We start from the raw sequence: 20,864 nt of genomic DNA, 5'->3' as shown, positions 1-20,864 counted from the left end.
CCTGCTTTCTTTCCTTCTGCTGCCGGGCTGCTCTTTGCCATCACTTCTCTCCTCACCGTTCCCCAAGTCTGACCTGGCAGCAGGTGCTGGATCTGCCGGGTACTTAAACTGGATTGCTCATGGCTGGAGCCAGGAGGCTGCACTTGATGGACCTTGGTTTGACCAAGCAAGGCAAGCCTTAGCTCCTTATGTCCCTCTCCTGTTGCCAAGTCCAGCTCAGCTCACCCCACTGAGCCCAACCTGGCTGCTGCTACCCTGCAAGGTGCACCTGGCTCACAGCAGGAAGGAGGCGGCCGTAGAGCAGAGCAGAGAACTGGGATTGGGTAGGAGGACGGAGACTCTGGGTGGGAAGACAGGAGACGGGATGAGGCTGGGGGGGAGATTAGTGGAAGGGATGAGAAGCTGAGAGAAGACTTCAGGAGGGATCAAACTGAGAAGAGAAAGAGAGAAGGAATGGACAGACTGGAGGTGTGCAAACAGGTGAGAGGATGAGATGAAGGGAAAGAACGGTGGAGGAACAGAAAGTAATAAAAGAGGAGAAATGGTGAAAAGGAGAACGACCAGAAAAGAAAGCCACACATGAGAATGATTGGAAAATGTTTATTTTTAATGGAAAATGTTTTTGCATTTTAAAACCATTTCATCTATTTGTAAAGTTGGATGGGCCCCTTTCGTCTTTATCTGCCACCAGTTACTAAGTCATGTAAATGTCCCCCACAGGGAATCGTGGCTCTGCTGGTACTCAGAAGCAGGGATGGGGACCTGGACCACCTCTCGGAGTTCTGGGCCCGTCTCGTAGCCCAGGGCTGGTGCAAGGGGGCACCTTCTGCCTTGCTCCGCCCTCCCCCCGTCGCAGCCCCGACTCCGACCTGCTGCTCGTGCCACCTAATGGTCAGTGCCCTAGGCCCGGACCTGGCTTGCCTAGTGCTTCCGCTGGCCCTGAGTAGCCCCAAGCCCTGGAGCCAGTCATTCGTGACTGCTCCTCCCCCCTTCCCATCCCTGGAGGTATAAGAAAGCAGTGCTCTTAGCTGCTGGTGCCTGCACTGCCACGATTATGATATTCACAAAACACCAGGAGGGGAAGTCACCATAGCAGCTGGCTCACCTTTTTCTAAATGCTTGTTTATACCTTCAAAAATAATAGATTGTAAGACAAGACTTCCATATGCTGAAACCATGTTGATTCTTTCCCTTTAGGCTATGCCCAATAACTTTTATTTAAGAATAGCTTCTCCCATTTTACCTAGCACCAGCATCAAACTCACCAGTAAAGTTTCCTGGAGCCCTTTTTAAAAACTAACATTACATTGGCCACACGCCAGCCTTCAGCTACTGTGGCTTTTTTAACGATAGGTTACACATTAACAGTAAAGGATCTGCAATTTCAATGTGAGCTCCTCGCGATCTCTGCGGTAAATACCATCAGATCCTGGTGATTTATTATTTATCACCTCTTCCAGATTCGCAGTAATTTGTTTCAGTTCTCTGAATCATCACCTACAAAGACGGGCTCTGCTAGGAGTCCCTACAGAAAAGATCAAGCAAAGAATTCATCTGTCTTTTCTTCCTTATATTTATCTCCTGGTCATCTAATGTTCCCACTGCTTCATTCCCAGGCTTTCTGCTTTTGATGTACTTGAAACATTTTAATTACCAGTTCTTGCCTCCTTGGCGAGTCTCTCCTCAGACTCTCTCTTGGCCTGCTTTATAATTTGCCAGTGCTTGTGCTCTTTCCTGTTTTTGTCATTAGGACTTGAAATTCTGTTTTTAACTCTAATAGCCTTTTTCTTCAGAGCCATACTGGTTATCCTTTGGCCGCCTTCTGACCTTTTCTTTTCTACTTTTGTAATACATTTTATCTGGGCTTCCAAGATGGTATTTTTAAAAAATCTCCAACTCTCATGCAGAGTTTTAACCCTTGCAACTACTCCTTTTATTTTTCTGCTAATTTCCTCACTTTATAGCAGTACCGCTTTCTAAAGTCAAATGCAACTAATGTCTCAAGACAGAGAGCATGAAATGCCCACTTTTGACTGGGTCTTCCTTGAAATCCCTGGATCAGCAAAATTGAGAATTTAGAACTTACACTTGTAAGGTTTTTTTCATTCTCCCAGAGGTTCTGGTTTTATATATACATTGAGGGCAAGCAAGGAGAAAGAAAAGTCTGTCTTAGAAATCTCATTTCTCTTTTCTGTGCTTGGGAGTAGCTGTTGATCTTTAAACACTGCACCAAGAAATCTGCCATTTCTAGAGGGAGTTAGTGGGCAAGTAGGAATTCTTGTTCATTATCCCACCAGGCCTGGACACCTGTAGCTCAACCTTAACTTGACTCCTGTCGCTTATATTCCATCACCATGGCCTCCTGGTTTGAGGATGAAAGAGCAGAGCTGATGGAATGAGTTGAACCACCTTGGTCTCAGCTGGAGTGCTGGACAGCTGTATCTATCTCACTGGGAGAATTAAAGAGCTGCCATCTGGAACATGGAAAATAAACCAAACCGCAAATCTGCTTGAGCGGACCCTCTTCTGCCTTTGAAGGTAAATCTCCAATCTCAGTGCTAATTTCCCCAAAGAAAAGTCCTCATCTGTAAGTTTGATAGGAAGGACATAGGAGTCCAAAAACTGGAATTTTGTGCTCAGTGGTTCTATATTATTTCAGGGCCTTTCCCCTATAAAATTGTCAATATGATTTTTGGTCATAAGGTATTTTTTTAATTGAATTGCAAATGTTGAAGGATGCAGCTATGTTCCTAAAGCAGTATTGCAACTCAAATAACCCAATTAGGCTATTGTGAAATGCACAGCTGAAGGTTTATAGAGGGACACTGTAGCACTATATATCCTTTGTAATCAAAACTACCTTTTTTTTTTTGTAAAATAATGTTATTCCCTTGGCTGCAAATTGCAACCACGGCGACAAAGAGAAGGCAACTGGTGTTGCGGTGAGCAGGACCGAGCAGGGTTTTTTCAGCTAATCACTGGCACTTTCTCCCCTCTCCTCTCCTCATCTTCACTTCTCTCCTTCCCTCTCCTTTTTGCTGCTAGAGCCCTCCCTTCACAATCGTAAGGCAGCAGTGCCCCAATGAGACCACTAGAAGGAGCCAGAGAGCTCAGCAGGAATAAGACCCGTTTTGGCCCTTCAGCGTTTTAACTGTTTGCCCGAGCGAATGATGATAATTCAGGCAAACATAAAAATGCAGCCCGTGTAGATTGTAAAAATCCAGGATTATCCTGGTAAACATGGGAGGGAGAGTTACCCTGGGCCTTTGTAATTGCATAATATCTGCAGCACAGTGACATTAATACCAGACAGCCAGGCTGGGTAGGGCAGGCAAAGGCTGATTATAAAGGCATGAAGGGCTGACAAGGTAGATTTTCATCTGCTGGGGATCAGAGATAGCGGCAGCGAGAATGGAGCTATAAGTTCCTGGAGGTCATCAGATTTGTGCTCTTCGATCTGGCTCTGAAGGATTCACACTCTGTACTGTGCTGTGGGCTCTAATGCCAGGTGCCATCCATTACTCCGTGCATTGACCTTGGAGGAGTGTGTGTGGCCAGGCAAGGCCAGTGTTTAGTATGGAAGGGAATCCTATGAAATATTCGGTCAGAGAGGAGGGACTGGGCATCTTGTGACTGCAAAATCAAGGCACGATGAAGGCAAGTGGGGCCCAGGAGATGCATAAAATGATTTCTAATCCTCTTTGTGCCTGTGTGTTTGAGGATGAGGCATCAGAGCTAAGCAAAGTGAAGTGTCTTGTTGGTTATAGAGAATACTCCCTTCTAGCCCCATCTGGAAGAAAGCGACAAGAGTGCCCCCATCACCTGTGCTTTCCTAGCTGTATGGAAGGTAGGGGGAGGGAGGAGGTGAGCCTCGCCCTGTCTCAAGCTCTTTGTCTTGTATGTGCTACGAGGTAGATTTTAAAATCCTTGACCCAAAATGGCCACATACATGCATAATGGGCTGTACGGGAGCTATGCAAATTTTAAATAGCTGGGAAGGGTGTATGTACATTAATGTACATATGCCCAGAAAAGGAGAAGCCTGTGAGAAGGCGAAACATGTCAGGAGTATTATAAAGTCTTGCAAAGAAGGATAAAGAGAATTTTCTCAATAATAACAATGGATAACAATAATTTCACTATGAGAGAGATAATTAATAAGTATTTTTAATGTCTGTGTGGATGTTTTTTTATCTAATTGTTTTTTGGAAATATGTATTCCTTTGTATATTCAATATGTAAATTATTGTGAAAAGACCTTTCTTAAAATATTTTTTGTAATTGAAATAAAATGTACAATATTAAATTATATGTCACTATATGATAAATTTTGATATATTGTTAACATTCCCAGAAAAGGAGCAGGGCATGGGCGTTCCAGCGCTGATGTGTGTAACCCCTAATTTTCCTCAGCCAGTGTGTGTGTAACTTTGCTGCAGCTCCTCAGTAGGTGTAAGAGTCTAGTGATCAGTAGTGGGGGAGGGAGACTCAGTATAACAGTCAGCCTGATGCTCAATATAGGGACCATTGTAAGGAGGCACTTTGACTGGGGGTGAGTTTTCGGGAGGTGGGTTGGGGTTAAGGGTTACAGACACATGCAGAGGTATTCCTTGTAAAACTGACATCATTAAACAATTATTGACCTTAGAAGTGTTGAAAATTCCGAGTTGATTAGTACCCTGCGGTGTCTGCTAGCTGCATTGTACAAATCAACTCCTTTTCATCACTTATAAGGGATGGACAGCATCACTGGTGTGAACCTATAATGTTGCTTTCCCAGGGCTTCAGGACTGGAATGTCAGTGCCAGGTTTAGTGCACAGATCTGATAATAATAGAAGACTCCTAGGTTTCCATCCGGCTCTCCTCATCCTTTCTATGGTCTTTGCTTTATCAGTGCTTCTTCTCTCAAGTATCCCTCAAATAGATCTCCTTTGGTAATCTGCTCTCCTGGCAGTTGTAACATAAAGCATACGTCCATGCATTTCTATTACCCACAATATGTAATTGCAACCCCATCTCCAATATATTACCTGACACACACCAGCATTAAATCTCCTACTCCAGATGAAAAACGGGAAAACATATTTTTCTGACTTGACTAAATTAATTATAAAAATATAGCTGTCAACACATAAGAAAATAGACAGAAAATTGGAACTTCTTGTGTTAGAATATAAATACAATGAAATAGTGAATCTGATCACAATTAAACAGACTTTAGTTTCTATGAAAGCTACAGTGCAAGAGAAAAGAAAATACATTAAAAAGCAACAGCGACCGAGCCTCCCTCTGTAAAGAAACCAGGGTGCAAGTCTAGTACCTGAGAAATAAAATTAATCAGGAGCCAAAGCAGAGCCAGAAAGTGTCCCGTCCAAAATCTCCTCCGTGGATGCCGATTTTCAGGGCTTGGTAGCAGCTCCAAGGCGGGATGGAGCCGAGCTTCGAAGAGAGAAGGGGTTTCTGCCCTTGAGGATTTACCCCAGTTCTTAGGAGCGGCTACGGCTCTTCACAGTCAGAACTGCAAAACAGTGCAGTGCTGTCCCATAAACGGTGTCCTTTCTGTCCATAGCTGCTGGGAGTGTGAAAGGGGGATTTCAGCAGGAGAAACAGTGGCTTAATGGTTAAAGCAATGAGGTTCAATCACTCTTTCCTCACCTTACCTCAGGCAGCCACAGTTTGTAGACTCGCATGAATTACGGTATCTGAATATTAATAACGGCATAAGCCATTTTCAGAATTATTTGGAAAGACGAGCTAAAACTTTTAAAAATTATTAAATACATTATAATGCAAAGTAATAATGCATCTTATTTCCTAGAAAGAAAACCATAGCATCTGGCATAGATCTGTTTTGCAACATTCAAGTCATTTACATCCTTGTTGTGTATAAACCATGGGCCATTTGTGGTGGTGTTGTGACTCAGGTCAATTTTTAACTCCCATCTCAAGGCATTTTGGAAACTTCATTTTTACTTTTTTTAATGAAGAAACCAAGACTGCAGTTTTCATGTTGCTTTCAAATAAGCATTAGAACGAACTCTAATCTCCCAGATCTGCATTGGGAGATACAACCCAAACAATGATCCCTATCTAAAAGATAAATTGTGTATTTGGCAAGGGAAAACCATCAATCTATTTGAAGACACTTTGGTAGATTTATGAAAATTTAGCTCTAGTGCAAAAGTTGTTTTGCACAAATATTTTCCAGTTGAAAATATTGAAGTCTTACTATTTATAAATCTGGAGCAATTTTTGCATTGAAGGAAAACTTTCACAAATCTTCCAGTTTGATTTTGTTTGATCATTATGACTTGTCTATTCTCAGTTCTAAGTTGTGTTTTGGTTAAAAGTATCATAACATTTTTTGTAAAATGCAAACACAATAAAGTTAAAATTCTTTAAAATATAATATGATAAAACAGGGACTGACACACACACACACACACACACACTGTTAACTCAATCGGACTTTCCTCTTCCAAATGGAAGGTAACAGCCAACACCATGGCCAGTTCTGAACAACATAATAATGAGTCAATTTGTTTATCAATGACTTGTCATCAGCAATATTTATTCCAAGTGATTGATAGTACTCTTTTGGATCAAGTTTATAATTATTGTACACATGATGAAAAAAAAAACAAACACAATATGTTTATGTAACTAAATACAAGACAATAAATACATCAGAGGACTCAAGAGATTTTATTTTGGGGATAATCTCACTACAACAGCACTAAATTCCATTTGCAGATTCATTGCCTCTGCCCTATCTATGAGTAGGAGCCAGGTTGATTTTTCAAGACATTATTTGACCAAAAGTATTTAAATATGTAGGAAAACTACTACCAATCTGATTTATGACACACGGCCTTATTTTATCTACAATTTTACTATAGAAGTAACCCCCTGCATCACCACACAGATCTGTATGTAGGCATCAGGGTAGGTCTATGACACCCTTCAACAGCCTACATGACATTAGAAGACATGAAGGAGCATGCAGAGAGAATGAGAGAAAGAGGAAACGGAGATGCCATATTTCACAGCTTTAAAAATGAAGTTAATGCATACTTTCATATTTAGGTATAGACTAAAGGATACCACCAAAGCCAGCATTACAATAAAGTACATAGAAAATGAATCAATATGAAAAAATATTTAAAATGTCTTTAGTGATAATAAAACATTTTTCTATGGATAAATTTTGTGTTACTTTATTGCATCAGTAGCTTTGGTGGTATCCTTTTTTTCTTTAGTATTTGGTGGGTAGATGCTGCAGGTTTTAGCTAACTTTTTGTTCTATATTTTGGTATATAAACAGCAATAACTATCATCCAAAAAGATACTTAACAAAACATTTCTGACTAGATTTGAAGAACTACACTCAGTACTTATTCAAAATGAATCCTTAGGCAATGCATTAAGTTAGGTCAAAGCAAGTTATGGAACCAGCGAGGAGGTTAGATAAGAACCCTATGGCAGCCCACTTTAATTCATGGTCCTATTTCTTATACTGCCTTTTTCCCCCAAAAAGGAGACATAAAGTGGTTTATATTATAAAAGATAATACAACAGGTCATGAAAATGAACAAGACATAAAAGCAACATAACAAAATAGTGCAATAAATGATGAGCCCCTAATGCGAACCTACCCTAACTCCAGTCCTCGAGTGCCACAAGTCTGTCGGGTTTTCAGGATATCCACAATGAATATGCATGAGATGCATTTGCATGGAAAGGAGACAAGGGTATACAAATATATCTCAAGCATATTCTGTGTGGATATCTTGGAATCCTGACTGGCTCATGGCATTCTAGGGCCAGAGTTGCCTGCCCCTGCACTGCTGGATCACTTTGCCACAGCCCCCAGCTGACCTGCCTCCCCCCCTCCCCTGCATTTCTTCTTCACTAAGGATTCTCTGGGTCAGTCCCATGCCTTCTTGAATTCTGTCCTACTTCTGAAGAAATATATCATATGTAGCCAACTCCAGTCCTCAAGAGCCACAACCTTCAGGATATTCACAATGAATTTGCATGAGATAGATTTGCATGCATTCCATCCAATCTCATGCATATTCATTGTGGATATCCTAAAAACCAGCCCTGTTTGTGGCTCTTGAGGATTAGGAATTGGCCATCCCTGAGATATAGGGATGGTCCAGAGGACTACCAAAATGGTGCTGTGTCAGTGCTCAGAGCCCTATGAGATAAGATGTAAGGACCTGCTAATATATATAATGCATGTTTGGTAATTCCTCTTGACATCATGCTTAATGTCCCTGTTCCTGTGGAATTATAATAATATATAAGGCTGGGGTTGGCTACTGGGGTCCTGTGGTTTTCAGGCTATCCACAATGCATATGCATGAGAGATGTTTATTTATTTATTTATATTTATTTATTTAGAAAAGAATCTAAATCAATAAATAAATAAATGTTTGCAGCATGCAAATATACCTCCTACATCTTCATTGTGCTTAGCCTGCAAACCAGCCCGGTTTGTGGCACTCCGGGACCCTCAGATCCACACCATATATGAGCAGATTTCATTGAATGTGTAGAGTGGGGGAATTTCGGTTGAGCTTTTGGGCATAGAGAGATCCTACTACTATTGTAATCAAATAATGTTGGCTTGGAGACTCAAACCTTGCGCGCCATGGAAATGTCCACGGTAGCCCCAATGAGAAGCTGCATTACTATCAAATAAAGGCTTTCGTTGCACGAGCAGAAGCAAAACCCCCACCTTATTCGGGTCTTCTGGGGGTTTCCCGCTTAGGCCCGGGGGCCGGGAGGGGAGCGAGGCTGCCAGCCCTTCAGCCTGGGTCTCTGGGCCCCAGCCACCCTGGCTCCTGCTCTGTTTACTGATGGGGCAGATAGGCAGCCGCTCTAATTGCCCTATCAACAAGTGATAGCATCTGGGCCACTTGCAGGATGTTGTGACGGCCGCGCATTACCGATGTTTGTTGTTTCCCTGCAGTCAGTGCCTTCGGAGAGTGGGCACGGCCGGGCCCTGCCTGAGCTGTCCGGGCAATGGGTTTATCCGCACAGCGTTACCGCAAGGCTCGCAAATGTTGCTTCCTCTCGGCGATCGGCGCGTCTGCCTGCAAAATGTCTCGGCTCAGAAATGCGGCAGGGGCTTGAAAGCTGCCATACCCCGACCCTTCCCCTAGCTGGGAGTCCTGCAGCTCCGGGCGTCTGCGCCTTCACTTTCCGTTTTCTTTTAGGATCTCTCTCCTCCTCACTATAAAGTCCATGAAGCTCGGGGAGAGTTACCGCATCGCACGCGGGGCCAACTCTCCACGCGTTAAGGTCAGAAAGATAAAACGCATCTTAACGTGCGACTTGGAAATCTGCTGATTATTCGTTTGTGGGTCTAAGGCAAGAGTCCCCCACTGTGACAAAGAGGGCCGATTTAATTGTCAGGATCCCCGCGATGGCTTTGCGCACATTGGAGGCCCCGAATCTTCTGCCTCGTGCACGCTGCTCACCGGGGAGATCCTGAAAGCCTGGCCCCACATTAGATAAATTGCAAACTATCGGGGGGAAGAAAAGGACAATCCCACCAGTTTTTCACATAAAATGCGAAGCTCTGTGAAAAGCTGGCGGGGCACCCATTTCTCCCTTTTACCGCGCGATTACAAGGGATAACTTCTTGCGCTTCTTCGCCCCCCTGAACGCACCACTATTTCTTGGTTCTTTCCGTTTTCTCCCTCAATAAAACCGAGGTCCTTCTTCCGGAAGGATGAAGCACAAGGACGGGTTTTAAAGAATATTTTCGGTCAGTTCAGGAATAAAAAGGCATCATCCTATACATCCATTGTAATCAGATATTATTCCTCTTTTCGAGATAGAAAGATAAAACTAGCGCAATGTAAGAAAATGAGAAGTCAATGATAAGCCACATTTTAATTAAAAAAACAACAACAACACATTTCACCAATTTGTACATCATAGGGAAGTCTTAAATACACAGAAGAGAGAATGCATTTAAATAACCACTTTTTCTCTCTCCTAATAATGCATAATTTAACCGAATCCAATAATACATCTGTGAATGAATAAATGCCTAAAAGTATTCTGTTAAATTGAGGGTAGACTCAAATGTTTATTTTATAGGAAAATCACGTTCTGCTTTGAATGGGGAAGTGAAATTCGAACGACAGATGCCTACCAGGAGAATAGGAAAGAGCCGAGCACTGATTTCCCTTTCTCTAGGAAGTATCGCCTTGTTTGTAAATAAGATAACATTTTCTTGAAAAGGAATAGGTCCTAGCCTATAAAATAAGGTTGGGACCGAAGCCTGCACTTGCATTAGATTTGAGCAAAGTTAATGGAACATATCCTTCCAGATTATGAAGGTTTGTTTGTTTGTTTTTTTTAGATGAAATTGTTTTTACTGGCCAGGGTGCAAACATACAGAAAACACATTGATGCAATAGACCGAAACCTCATCCTACTTTTTAAGTAAAAAAAAAAAAACAAGTACATAGTATGCACATTTTTTAATTAGTATTGCTAAGGTAATTGGTTTTGCTTCAAGCAATTCTTTTCCGTGTAATACCAAAAAGTCATTGCAGGTTTCAACTTACGTGGAAAAAACAGGGCGAAATCTGAGGAGCCGACCTCTCCCCGGCTGCAGTCTCTCCCCCCCCCCCCCCCTCCACCCCGGGGTCAGCTCTTACCAAGCGCGGATCCCGTGCAGAGTGGCCCCACCTGCGGCCTGCTGCAGGGGGCCGGAGCCCAGCTCCCCGGCCCCGAAGTTCACCAGGGGGCTGGCGGCGGGGGCAGGCTGCCCGCCTGGCCCGGAGGGGTAGCTGCAGCTGTAGTTGGCGCTGCAGGCCGGGCCGGGGTAGGCGGGGTAGGCGCTGTAAGGGTAAGGGCTCAGGCTGACGTTGTAGGCCGAGCTGTAGGGCGCCGGCTCCCCCAGGCACGGTTTGCCGTCCCTCACCAGCACCGGCACCGCGATCCTCCGGGGCGGGGGCAGCGCCACCAGTTCCAGGCTCTGGTCCTGCCGCTGCCGTTTGCACTTGTACCTGCGGTTCTGGAACCAGATCTTGACCTGGGTGGGGCTGAGCTTCAGGGCGCCGGCCAGGTGCTCCCGCTCCGGGGCCGAGAGGTACTTCTGCTGCTTGAAGCGCCTCTCCAGCTCGTAGACCTGGGCCTGCGAGAAGAGCACGCGGGGCTTCCGCCGCTTCCGTGGCCTCGGCCGCTCCGAGCCCTCCGGGACGCCCTTCTCCGGCTCCAGGTGTCTCTGCAGGGCGCAAAGGTCTGAAAGCAAAGCAAACCGAAAGCAATCAAAATAAGGTTGCGCGATCCCTGCGCGTGCGGCGGCCTCCGAGGTTCTTCCAAAGAGGGAGGGAAGGGCAAGACTTAAGGAAAAACCACTCAATGTTAATTCCTAAGCACTGCTGGGTAGTTTGATTTAGGACGGGTAATGCGGTAAAATGGCGGTGCATCCAGGGATTGAACTAAATAAATATGGGAGCGTTGAATTCCTGATTCGATTATAATTGCACGGCTAAGTAATTGCACACATCCAAAGTGTGCTGGGCCCGAATCCGAATTTGCCGTTCAATACCGCTTCTTTAATCTTAATTTCCTGATAATAATTAACAAACAGAAGAAGCTGATGGGTAGAAAATACAACGTCAAAATAAAATATAGACATGAAGACCCTTTAGTAAGAGGGAATGCACATCCCTAAGAATGTCTACACTTGAAGCAGACGGGGAAATATCCATCCTGGGTTGGAAGACGCTGGACGTTGGTAGAAAGATTTGTTTTAAACAACAAACATTTCTTTTACATTTCAGTAAATATTAGGCTTTTAAGATCATGGCCTGTCATGGATCAGAAGACAGGACATCTATCCCTCGGTTATTAACAAGTAGTGAAAGGTGTTTTTTTTAGAGGCAAAAACTAAGCATCTGAATATTCTAATAACAGGCATGGAATGGAGCAATATTCAGCAGTGAAGCCTACGTGTATGCCAGCACTTGTAATTATTATTAGTGTGTTTGAATGTGATGGGAAACCTTCATTTTAGGGCCAGATTCATGTTTCTCCCATTTTGTGTCCATGGCAAAAACCCTTAGTGAATCAGGTTGCCAGGGCAGTTCACCAATTTGTAATGACAGAAACGAAATGGTGCAAACGAGTGATCTCCCTTAGGTGCAAAAGACAGTGATCTCCCTTAGGTGCAAAAGACAGTGATCTCCCTTAGGTGCAAACGAGTGATCTCCCTTAGTGCAAGAGACAGTGATCTCCCTTAGGTGCAAACGAGTGATCTCCCTTAGGTGCAAGAGACAGTGATCTCCCTTAGGTGCAAAGGACAGTGATCTCCCTTAGGTGCAAGAGACAGTGATCTCCCTTAGGTGCAAACGAGTGATCTCCCTTAGGTGCAAGAGACAGTGATCTCCCTTAGGTGCAAACGAGTGATCTCCCTTAGGTGCAAGAGACAGTGATCTCCCTTAGGTGCAAACGAGTGATCTCCCTTAGGTGCAAAGGACAGTGATCTCCCTTAGGTGCAAGAGACAGTGATCTCCCTTAGGTGCAAACGAGTGATCTCCCTTAGGTGCAAGAGACAGTGATCTCCCTTAGGTGCAAACGAGTGATCTCCCTTAGGTGCAAGAGACAGTGATCTCCCTTAGGTGCAAGAGACAGTGATCTCCCTTAGGTGCAAGAGACAGTGATCTCCCTTAGGTGCAAGAGACAGTGATCTCCCTTAGGTGCAAGAGACAGTGATCTCCCTTAGGCCTCAGTGAGTCATTTCTTTCTGCTTTCCCTCATCATCATCCTGCAATGCAAAGTGTTACAAAGAGATGCGCGGTTACCTTTCCTGTCCACTTTGGGGGCCTTTCGGGGGTCCATTGGGGTGCAGCTGTTGCCATACAGGGAAGTGCTGAAACTGGCCGGGGGGGCCTTGGGAGGGCTCTCACAGCGGGCCAGCTCCTGGCTGAGCTCGGACAGGATCGCAGCAGTCCCCGGGTAAGTGGCCAGCATGCACGAGGAGGCCAGCTCTGCCCCGGCTGGGGCCGTCTGCTGCTGCTGCTCCAGCTTCAAGATGTCCTTCACGGAAAAAGGCGTGGAGGTCACCGGGCTGGGGAACATGGCGGGGCGCTCCGGGGGCCAGAGAGCTGCATGGATGGGCAGTGCGAGGCCTCCCCTGCTGCGGCTGCATAGCCTGGACGCGCACCCAGAGGCAAGGGGGCGGGGCTTGGCAGGTAGAGCAGAGCCCGAGGCGGGGCCAAGCAGGTTGGCCGGACTGCGGCCTCCCATTGGCCGGGACGGCAGTGACGTGCGCAGGGATTCACAGTTGCATGGCACCTAATATGGTCATCCAGCCAAAAGGCAGCCCCCAGGGATTTAAAGGGACGGCGTCGCCTTTCGCCTTCAGTCGCTCCCCTGATCGGTCCTGCTGCTTTTCTAGTTAGCAAATTATTATTATTATTATTATTACCTCCCAGTCAATTTCCCGAACAGGCTTCGATGAGCCACGAGAAGCCTCCGTTTGTGCACCAAGACAGATCTCCTCAGGTCAATGACCAAATCCAAGCTGCGATTCGAGAAAGCAAGTTAGCCAGCAAAAAAAAAATAAAAATGTCAGTTTCATGCAACTTGAATCGTAATGAAAAGACACAAAATGCATGAAGTCGTTTGCAGATAGAAATGCCTCACATGTTAGAATAATGAATGCGCATAATATAACTGCGCGGGGCTTTCATCCGTTCCTTTGCTGGAACAGAAGGTGTGAAAATAAATATTAAACTTTGATTTAGTTTTGTTTGCTTAAATATTTGGAAAGGGATCACCAACACTTACAAAAAGTCTCCTTTCCTATCATGCTCTGAGTCTACCAGTTTAGAACATGAGTTAAACAGGACAGATTAATTTGTTTCTTTTATTGTATTATTGTTAAAAATGTGCAAGGTGATGTATATAAACGGACTCGAGTTTTGTTGGGTAATTGTTTCACACTGCATTAAATAAAATTTAAAAGAGACGCAGATATTCCGATCAGACAACATCTTATATCAACCAAATTGTATAAACTCGTTCTTCGGCAAAAGAACTGACACAGCTTGGCCATCTTAATGAAAAAGGAACAGCACTAGAGGCCAATCCCCTCCACTCTAGCCCAAAGGCATCTTATATTGAATATCTCAAGGAAAACAAATATTGTAAAATACTGCAAAAGCCCCAAATAAAGGAGCGGTTTCTGAAGCTGCAGGAATTCCCTCTCTTGCCAGGATGTAAGCAGCGCAAATAGTTACAAACAGCGGGGGGTGCGCTAAATACCAATTCAGAGCCAGGTTTTTGTTTTTGTTTTATTTTTATTTTTTTTTGGGGGGGGGGGGGGGTCTTGTTGTTGGAGACTGTAGATTTGGAGGGAAATGGGGTTACTGGGGGCGATCGTTTGGCGACCTGAAGCTATGACTTTTGGAGCGAGTGATCTCTTAACGCAATCCGGGATCAGAGATGCCTCACGGGTCCCGGGTGACCGGGTAAGTTCCTGCCCGCTTTCACGTCTGTTGTACGAATTCACTTGTTTAAATTGATGTTTGTTTGTTCCCATGAGGTATAACAAAAATTGCTATAAAATAAACGGATGATCTTTCTAGCAAATAAAAGAATCCACTGTATTGCACTGTGCATTTTTCAATTTGCATTATCAATCAGTTTATCACTCAATTTAATACTCAGCTTTTCGACCTGGAAGAAGGAACAGCGGAGTCAGTATTTGAACTTAATGCAGTAGATTTGCATGGATGTTATAAGCAGACAGCAGTCCTGTAAAATTGTCAGGCACTTCAAATCCTGCAGCCTAGACTTGACCTGTTTTGTACAGAACGCCTCAGATTTTGAGATGGCACAGTCCTTATTCTTAAGATTTCATCAGTCCTATTAATACACGTTGACAATTATTTAGACACGATTTCCATTCCCGATAAGAAAAATCTGTCTTTCACTGGAAAGGCAAAACGTGAATTTTCGCGAATTTGAAAGCTACATTTAATACGCTCCAATATATATATATATTTTTTAATTTCAATTGCCTCAGCTTGAGTGCATCTGACATTGGTTGTTTTAATTAGGAAATAGGTTCCGTTTCTAAACCTGGCCAGACTGCTACTTACCTATTCGCGGAGCTGTTCTTTTATTATTTTGCGATACTGAAACCGGAGTCAGTCACTTTGTGTTGTCTACAATCGGGGACTGCTAGCAACATCCGTTTCAATTAAAATTCTTGCTGCAAACGAAAGATGGTGTTTGTTAGGGAACTGGATGGCTTGTCATAGCTTCCGATGACACTTGGAAAGATTAGCTGGACAGACGCTTGAAATATTACTGTTTAATGGGGAAATGCGGCCATTACAGGGCCCGGAACGCTATTATCCGCAAACACGCTTTTTCTTTAAAGCCGGAAATGTATTCTCTTGCTGAATGGAAGAACTGAAAATACCTAAAACGCATGTTGCATGATCAGTTTGACTTTTATGATCGCTCAGAGGTATAGGGTAAATGGCTGAAATCGTTTCTTTCTTTAGACAATACATTGTCTAAAATATGAAGAAACCGCTGAGAAATGGTTTGGAGTCCGGTTTATGGGGATAGCCGGCCCTGTTCCTCAACCTAATTCTTCTAATGTTGTTTTCTCCACAGTGCATTTAGTGGTTTGGGGTTCTTTCTTCTTAGATGGTTATGAACATTTTCTTGCAAATGAATGGACTGTGATGGTGCATTAATGGTAGAAGATGTGGCCCTACTGGTCCCAGAAACGACAGAGTACTATGGAGGTCATGCAATTATTTAAAAACACACAGATACTGTTGTCTGAGATTTTGGACCGTCATACACACCATCCTTCCCCAGATGACACCCCCCCCCAAAAAAAAAAGCATAAAGCAAATCCTTGTATAAAAATGCATTGTTTTTTTAAAGGCCAATAAAATTGTCACAACTTCCCCAAATCTCTTGGTTAGGACTGGCCCATTCTTGGCATTCATTTGGTGTCTAAAGATAAAAGCTTGCAATTATATCATAAGCAGGTGCTTGTGCTAATGTATAGGGTGATGTATCTCTAAGGAGTTCCAGGAGAAAACTGGAAAAAAAAGGCTGAACTTTAAATTAGCTCTGATTGCCAATTGTATTAAGCCATTGACAATAGAAATGGGATTCGGTAACCTGACTCCAAAATAACTCATTCAATGTATTGGAACCTGGGAAAAAAATACACTTGTAACTATGTTAATTACATCCATAAAATAAGGAGGAGAATTAAATAATTTCTAGCCGATCTAATAAATACTTTGTAGGGTAAGCAAAATATTCAATATTGTGAATATGAATCAATTACCAGCTTAATAAGAGAGGAACTGTGACTGAATTTCAAGTTTTTGTTAAACATTTGAGTTGTATTAATATGTTAACTTCCAGACACTAAAGGAATACTTCTGTGCTCAGAGGGATAGGATTTTTTGTAAAGCTTCCAAAACCTAAAATGCAAGTGTTTTTGTTTGCTGGCGACTATGGAGAGGTCTCTGATATCCAGGTGCAGTACTTACATTGCTGTGCTCTCAGACCATTTGCCCAGAGCAGTCTCTTTCTACTTCCATACACAATGTAGTAACTTGTTTTGCTTTTCTGCGTGGATTGTTGCTCCTGTTTGATGTTGTTTATTGGCTGGACAGAGGCTAATAAATAAATAGTATTGCATGCCCTGTTTCTGGCTGGACAGGATCCTGATAGGTCAGTGGTATTCGCTGCCAGCCCTGAAGGCCACAATGGAGGCTGTGTTCATGCAAATCTATCTGTTGCATATTCATTAGGGATATCCTGAAAACTCAATCTGTCTGTGGTCCTGGAGGGCTAGGAGTGAATACCAGTGGGCTAGGAGATCCCCTGCACCTAGGCACCAGTCAGTGTGTCTTGCTAATACAGGGAGGGACAGACCTGCAGCCAATACACTCTTAAGAAAGTGTTGTAGGCCGGAGGTGTGAAAAGCAAAGAACAATAAAACCTGTTTCCCTGAGGCAGACATGTGATGGACCAGTTTTTCTATCAAGAGAGGAGCCTGCTGAGCCTAGAGAAAAGCAAAAACAGATTTCCCCTACAGATTCCTTGCTCCCTCCTAATTGTTCTCCATTCATTTGGGAGGAAGGAGAACTCTGTGTGGTTAGATGTGGTCAGTGACTAATCTGAATTGGAGAGATAATGGTTTGTTTGATATTGTTGCGCTGCTAGTTTGTGTTTTATTGCTATTTTTGACGATTGCATATGTTGTCTTTGTAAAGGACTTTGGACAATCCATAGACCAGGAAGGTGGTCTAGAAATATTTATAAATAAATAAACATAATCAGCTTTGTACTTTAATTCCTAATTCAGCTTGTCCCCTCTGTGCCACAGGAAATACCTTTAGAACAGGGGTGACTGACAACCCAGATCCTCAAGAGCCACAAACAGGCCGGGTTTTCAGGATATCCGCAATGAATATGCATGAGACAGATTTGCATGCACAGCTCCCATTGTATGCAGATCTATGTTATGCACATTCTTTGTGGATATCCTGAAAACCCGGCCTATTTGTGGCTGTCAAAGACCAGAGCTGGCCACCCCTGCTTTAGAAAATAGGACTGGACGGTTAGGCATCTCCTCCTGCACTGAGAGCAATAAACAACCATTTCCAACAGGATCTGCTCTAGAATATTTTATACAAATATCAATTGAAGCAGGAGATTAGGTGGTATTTTTAGAAATTCCCTATGCTGATTAAGTCTAGTGATTCACAGCCCTTGGTACCTGGCCATTTACCTGAGTTATTCCAATAGGCAACCAACACCTATCAAGGATATGATATAGTTTATGCTTTGTACTTCTGCCTAGATGTCCAGATATTAATTGAAGGAACAATTGTTATCTTACAATCAAGCAGGGTGTGTTTTTTTTGGAAGAGGGTATAAGGATAAATTGAAAGATAAGCTTAGTCATTAATGCCTTCGGAGACATTCATTGGAGACAGACATCCTTATCTTCGGTTTTATCTTCAACACTACCTCACTTTTAGAACTGTATTTTAGAAACAAATGGGGGTTTGGCTGCGACGTTGGCTTTGTGTTTAGATTTTTTTTTTTAGAGACTGACAGCTAATGGAGGTCCTGGGCTGATAAATGAACATTAGCACTTTTTAGAACTACTGTATCAACAAAAGAGTTGCACTGTAGCAATAATTGGCGAAAAAGCAAACACCCGCTAAAGAGAGGGGGCGTCTGCGTTTTGTCAAACTGATTGATGGAGCGAGCCCTGAAGTCCAGCGAGGCTTCTGCTTCCGGGTCCTGCTCCTGCACTAAGAAAGGGGCATTCAATGGCAGTGAGGATCCAGATTAGAGCTCCACAGCCCCAGGGTTGGATTCCATTGGCACTGGACCCCCAAAATGAATCCGAGCCATAGTTGGGGGAAGTGGACACCGAATTCTCCTCAGCCATATCCCCTTCCCTTCTGGGATAGGATCTATGTGGCTCTGATGTGGAGGGCAGGCTAGAGCCTGAAGTTTGGGGCACCTAGTTGTTGGTTTTTCTATACCGATATCACACCGGTTTGCATGGTGATTTGTGCCTCTCCTCCCCTTCCATTCGGGCCTACTTTCGAGGGCTCCGCCCGAATGGACAGGGAAGGACAGATTATATCCTCTGCACTTTGCCAACTCCAACCAATTTTGACGCTCCTTCCCGATCAGTAAGGATCACGTTCATAAGTGCGACTGAGCTGAGTGATTTTGCGGTTATCTGAGAGGGCTGCGGGAGGCTGAGCACCAACACTTAACTGCTGCGCATTATTAAAACCTTGCAGTCCAGAAATAAACTATTAAGGCTTTGCTTGAGTGCTAGGGAAAAAAGCTGCGAGTTTCCCCAGTTCTTCTATAAATTGCTGGAAGGCCAAACTCTCTTTAGCTGAAAACAATTTCGGAGCTTGCCTACAGCAAGGGCTAATGAGTAGCAGGGAAGTCAGATAGTGAAACGACTCCTTCCTGGCTGCTCTGAAGATCCTTATTAAGTCATTATGCAATATGCAGACTGCGCAAGGTAGGAAAGGGAAGGAAGAGTTGCTGGTTAGTGGAAAGGCTGATTATGATTATGGTACGAAGAGAACTTATTATTAAGTCATTATGCAATATGCAGACTGCGCAAGGTAGGAAAGAGAAGGAAGAGTTGCTGGTTAGTAGAAAGGCTGATTATGATTATGGTACGGAGAGAACTTATTATTAAGTCATTATGCAGTGCAACCTTTTGCATTCTGACTGCGCAAGGTAGGAAAGGGAAGGAAGAGTTGCTGGTTAGTAGAAAGGCTGATTATGATTATGGTACGGAGAGAACTTATTATTAAGTCATTATGCAGTGCAACCTTTTGCATTTTGACTGCGCAAGGTATGAAAGAGAAGGAAGAGTTGCTGGTTAGTAGAAAGGCTGATTATGATTATGGAACGGAGAGAACTGCGTTTTCTATGAAAATGGAACTTAATTCAATGGGTTTTATGGGTACAAAAGTTTATCAGATAAAAAAAGAGTTCTGGTAACCCCTGGAAAAAAAACCAACCCTGGAATTCTTGTACATTGTGAGAGACCTTTTTAGAGGAACGATATGGACGGAAATACCTCCAGTACTCCGCTCTGAAGTGCCGGAAAGCGGGGTCTAAATCGAAATAAATAAGGAAATAACACTAACATAAGGGGAAGGAGGAGTCCTGAGTTTATTTCAATGGTCTGGGCTCCCTGTTGGCAGTGACTCTTTCTTCAGGGCGATCCGAAAGTGGCTTCCTTTTAATTGAACTCGTCTTTCCAGGGGCTGGGGGAGGGCTAATCCCTCGTTCCCGATGAAAGCTCTCCGGCAGATCCTTGATAAGGCTGGGCAGATTTTACCTCTCCCTGAGAACATTATCCTCTCATCTCGCCCCTGGCTGGCGTTCAGTTTCCCACCTCAGGTTTGGAGCTCAGGAAAGGTCCATATTACCTGCCAGCTGTGCGGCCAGCTGTGCGCTGGCCTAAACTGTGCAGGCCACGGGAGATGCTCCCAAGTACAAATAACACGAAACGGAAACAAAAAACCCCATGATGGCAGCAAGCGACTACGTTGGGAGAGCGCTGGAATCCGTTCTGTTCTTTTGTTTCTTAAATAAAAGATTCTTTTCCATTCGTGCCCACCCGTGCACCTGCTGTCCTGGGGGGTGGAGAATTCATGACAAAGTATCTGAGGACCAACGAGGTGGACTTTAAACATGAAACCGACACGCTGTATAATTAATTTGAATGACCCTTGCCCCATACCTGGGGTCCTCCCCGTATCCGTCTCCTGTGCCAGTGCCCAGAGATAGACGGCCATCTAATCAGAGGGAGACGGAGCCCGGATCAGGATGAAGCTGGGCATTCTTTACTGTATGAAGCAGGTTGGACTTGTGTTGTTCTTCAGGCTTTAGGCAGGTTAGGAGGGACGGACTCATTTCTAATTAACTAATGGAGCCTGTGCATACCTAGATCTGAAAAAAAAAATACTGGGTCTGGCGAGGGTGCAAAACAAAAGACATGATCAGGGAGGACAATTCTGCATGCATGTTTCATGGACTACGTGGATCTTAAAAAGAAAATGCCTCTCTCCGACTCCTCTTGCCCCCAGTGCCCCCACCACCATGCCCTGAAAATCAGGTGTCCAGAGCACCCAGAAAGGGAAAGCGAATGGTGCTGACGATAAGAGTTTCACTGTACAGAATTATCTGGGGACCTGATATAATAACACCTTTATTACATGACCATATCTCTGGGGTCATCTTCTGAAGCAAAACATGCAAGGTAACTCGAAGGCAATGTAGA

General features: G+C 43.9%; 1 protein-coding gene and 1 long non-coding RNA gene across 2 annotated transcripts in view; one reads left to right on the top strand and one right to left on the bottom strand.

Moving 5' to 3' along the window:
- Positions 1 to 7,528: 7,528 nt before the first annotated feature.
- On the bottom strand, positions 7,529 to 13,213 carry NKX2-5 (NK2 homeobox 5). Its single transcript, XM_029583265.1, has 2 exons — positions 12,838 to 13,213; positions 7,529 to 11,272 (listed from the first exon to the last, which is right to left on the bottom strand). The coding sequence occupies exons 1-2, from the start codon at positions 13,112 to 13,114 to the stop codon at positions 10,683 to 10,685; spliced, it is 867 nt and encodes a 288-aa protein (XP_029439125.1). The 5' UTR covers positions 13,115 to 13,213; the 3' UTR covers positions 7,529 to 10,682.
- Positions 13,214 to 14,360: 1,147 nt separating this feature from the next.
- The window catches only part of LOC115079597, a 136,693-nt gene continuing 130,189 nt past the window's right edge, over positions 14,361 to 20,864 (top strand). The window contains exon 1 of the long non-coding RNA XR_003853339.1: positions 14,361 to 14,508. This is a non-coding gene — a long non-coding RNA (uncharacterized LOC115079597). The remainder of the gene's footprint in view (positions 14,509 to 20,864) is intronic.

Source organism: Rhinatrema bivittatum, chromosome 18 (assembly GCF_901001135.1).
Source record: "Rhinatrema bivittatum chromosome 18, aRhiBiv1.1, whole genome shotgun sequence".
Lineage (NCBI taxonomy): Eukaryota > Metazoa > Chordata > Amphibia > Gymnophiona > Rhinatrematidae > Rhinatrema > Rhinatrema bivittatum.
Note: the sequence above shows the minus strand (reverse complement) of the source record. Positions and strands in the feature narration are given on the sequence as shown.